The sequence below is a fragment of the Alligator sinensis genome, unplaced genomic scaffold (assembly GCF_000455745.1).
Source record: "Alligator sinensis unplaced genomic scaffold, ASM45574v1 scaffold1689_1, whole genome shotgun sequence".
Classification (NCBI taxonomy): domain Eukaryota; kingdom Metazoa; phylum Chordata; order Crocodylia; family Alligatoridae; genus Alligator; species Alligator sinensis.
In genome coordinates this window covers 362-3,686 of record NW_005843378.1, presented here as the reverse complement: position 1 = coordinate 3,686, position 3,325 = coordinate 362, and the positions used below count along the sequence as shown (strand labels likewise).

Genomic DNA, 3,325 nt, shown 5'->3' with positions numbered 1-3,325 from the left:
CTTGTGACTGTCTGGGTGTGAGCCCCAGAGCCCTGGGGTGCCTAGTTTTATTCCAAAGGGTCCTGCTCTGGAGTAGAAGTGATGGCTTGTTTCACAGGAGCTGAGGGGGGAATACAGAAGTCAACTGGATTTGTGATGGGGCTGGTTGTGCAGAGAGGAGAATCCCATGGCGTGAGGGGTAAATGCAGCACGATGGCAGGGGGCTGCTGCCTGAAGCAACACAGAGGTTTAGGGGCCTTGTTGGCCTCGTCTCAGAAACTCCCTGAGCTTGGCTGTTGTGATGAGTCTCCCCATGGGGCAGGATTATGTGGGCATGGTTCAGTAACTGCCCCCAACCCACTCGAGGATTGCTGCTTCAGCCCCAGGGATCCCAGGAAATCTCCCCTGGCAGCTGTTGGCCCTGGCCCAGGCCTTTTACTTTGGCGTGGGAATAGCACCTCCACCAGCGCTGGCTTAGGGGCAGGGGCAGGGTGGAGGGATGGGGCAGGAGGAGGGAGGTGGGGGGTCTGGAAGTGCCTGGGTTCTGCTGTGGGAGTAAGGGGCTGTATGTATGCAGGACCGCTTGGGCAAGGATTTGCTGGTGCTGTGGATGTCAGTGCAGTCGTCTGTGGGAAGTGAGAGCTGCCTCAGCCCTGGTCCCCGTTGGCTTCCTGGGAAGGATGGTGCCTGGAGGAGTGTTGATGTCTGGCTGGTAGCTGGGCTTGAAGTGGAGCTGGCCAGGATCAGTGCCAGCTCCTTTGATTTCCATGGATTTTAGGCAGCTGAGCTGTGAAGATGTTTTTTGAAAATCCACTTGTGCCCCTCTAATCTCCCGCCTTTTCACACCTGCATCTGTGAAGAGCTGGGTATAGAAGGGATTTATCCCTCTTGATTCCCCTGAGATAACTCTGCCTCCTCTCCAGATAGTATTCCTCCCAGGATCTAATGGCAAGTCTGCTCTCAAAAGGCCTGGGGCATGTGTGTGAGAAAAGCTTCCGTCATGGATTTTAGGCAGCTGAGCTGTGAAGATGTTTTTTGAAAATCCACTTGTGCCCCTCTAATCTCCCGCCTTTTCACACCTGCGTCTGTGAAGAGCTGGGTTTAGAATGAATTTATCCCTCCCGATTCCCCTGAGATAACTCTGCCTCCTCTCCAGACAGTATTTCTCCCAGGATCTACTGGCAAGTCTGCTCTCAAAAGGCCTGGGGCATGTGTGTGAAAAAAGCTTCCGTTTTTTGTGTAGCCCCTGCTCGTTCTGCGTCACTGTGTTACACAGTAATACGTGGCGGTGTCTGCGGCTGTCAGAGAGCGCAGCTGCAGGGAGAACTGGCTCTTGGATGTGTCTGCAGAGATGGTGGTTCGGCTCTGGAGAGATGGGTTGTAGTATGTGGTCCCATCGTAAGGATATGTTGCTGCTACCCACTCCAGCACTTTCCCAGGAGGCTGTCTGATCCAGTGCCAACCATAGCTTGCCTGAGACATCGAGACCCCAGAGACAGCACAGGTCAGGGTCAGGGTCTGTCCAGGCTTCACCACCCCTGGGCCAGACTCCACCAGTGTCACTGCCGAGGTGGCACCTGGAAAAAAAAATAAGGCAGGGAGTGAGTTAGCTTCTGAACACATCCATTTCCCTGCTGTGTTTCATGCCCCCTGCCCCTGGCACACTCACAATTGAAATGGTAGAACAGGGCAAAAAGTAGCAGGGGCATCTCCATCCTCTGCCTCAGAAGAAATGAATCTCCCAGGAGGCAGGAGCGGGCTGGGTGGATGCTGGGCTGGGACTCAGGCTCCGGCACTCAGACCTGTATTTAAGTAGGCAGTGTGGGAGGAGACATTTGTACCCTCCACAGGACCCATATGCAAGAGGAGCCAGGCTGGGCGTGCAATATCCCCTGTGGGACCAGTGTCCACTTCATGTGAACGGCAGCCAGATACTGCGCTCTTTGAGCACCCCCAGGAGCATGGCACTTCTCTGCTGGAGAAGGAGAGTCACGAGCAGGAGCGATGCAGGGATGATCTCCCAGGGGACCTGTCTGTAGGCAGGGGTCTACCATGAGGTGGGGGACTGCACCTCTCCCCCTGTGCTGTACCATGCCCCAGTGGCTGCTTCACACGCTGGCTCTGAGTCCCCTGATTACAACGTGCCCGGGGAACCTGCTGAGCAGTAGCACTGTTCAGTTATGTCCTGACTCCCATGGCCTGGTCTGAGTAGGCAGGAACTGTGGGTTTGGGGCCACGTAGGGCTCATCTTTGGCAGGAGATGCAGGGGCAGGAGGGGCTACATAGCTTACGTGGAAGACAGAGATTTGAACATGTATAGAGAAGGGTTATCAGCTTGGGAATCATGAGGGCTCTGGGGAAAAGAGAGAAATTGAGGCCATCTGACAGTGGTTTCCATAGCTATGACTAAGGCCCGCAGTACCTTGCTGCCATACTGACAGGGAATAGATGCCCTGGGAAGAGCTACAGGCTCAGGGATGGGAGCGGATGGTTGGGCACAAGATAGACAGAAACCACTCGAAGGAAGGGGCAGGGCCCTGAGTGTGCAGAGAACGTGCCTTGTTGGGCTCTGTGGTCGAAGGGGCTGGGCGTCAGTCACACACGGTGTCATACAGAAGCCTGCCGTGAGTGTCCTTCTCCCACAATATGAGGTCCCAGGACCATGTAGGTAAAACCAGGGAGCTATCGGGCATAGCACTTATTTCAGAGGTACATGTGTGGGGCACTTTGCCATGTTTCATACATGTTGAGGGGAGAAGTAGGGGGACACAGCTGTGGTGCCCACTAGACTGTCCTGGCTGATCCACAACCCTGTTTCTGTACAGAACCTGCTGCCCAGGCTGCTCGATACCCTGCTTTCCAGTGTGTCCCTACGCATCCATGCCAGTCTCTCCTTGGTGCACTAGCTCATACTTGTTTCTGCCCCTGCATGGAGAAGCAGTGCTTGGAGGTGGCTATAAAGATGGGGCCTGGTGGATCTGGTTAGTGGCCTTGTGCCGAGTAGGGTGTCAGAAATGGTTTGTCCTTCATGTAGGAGAAATCCCTAAGGGGAAGTTGCTCTAATTTGTGATGCATGTTACCATGTTGTCGAGGGCTGTTTCTGGCAGCAGTGTTCAGTGAGAGGGCACAGGGGAGCGCTGGGGGAGCAGGGAGGTGCTGTGGCTGCCATGTCCTCTGTGCGTGGGGGATTTTAGCACATCAGGCTAGTAGCTGGGATTTAAATGACACTGGTAAGGATCAGAGCCACGTTTTCTGATTTCAATGGATTTTAGGCACCCGAGCTGCAAAGATGCTTTTTGAAAATTGACTTGTGCCCCTCTAATATTCAGCCTTACCCACCTGCGTC

At 54.6% G+C, this 3,325-nt stretch overlaps 1 gene segment (V, D, J or C); it reads right to left on the bottom strand.

Annotated features, from left to right (window-relative positions):
- Positions 1–1,239: 1,239 nt before the first annotated feature.
- Positions 1,240–1,769, bottom strand: LOC112548653. The segment is given in 2 exon segments: positions 1,240–1,556; positions 1,649–1,769. Coding segments are annotated over 2 exon segments (363 nt in total).
- Between the last annotated feature and the right edge of the window lie 1,556 nt (positions 1,770–3,325).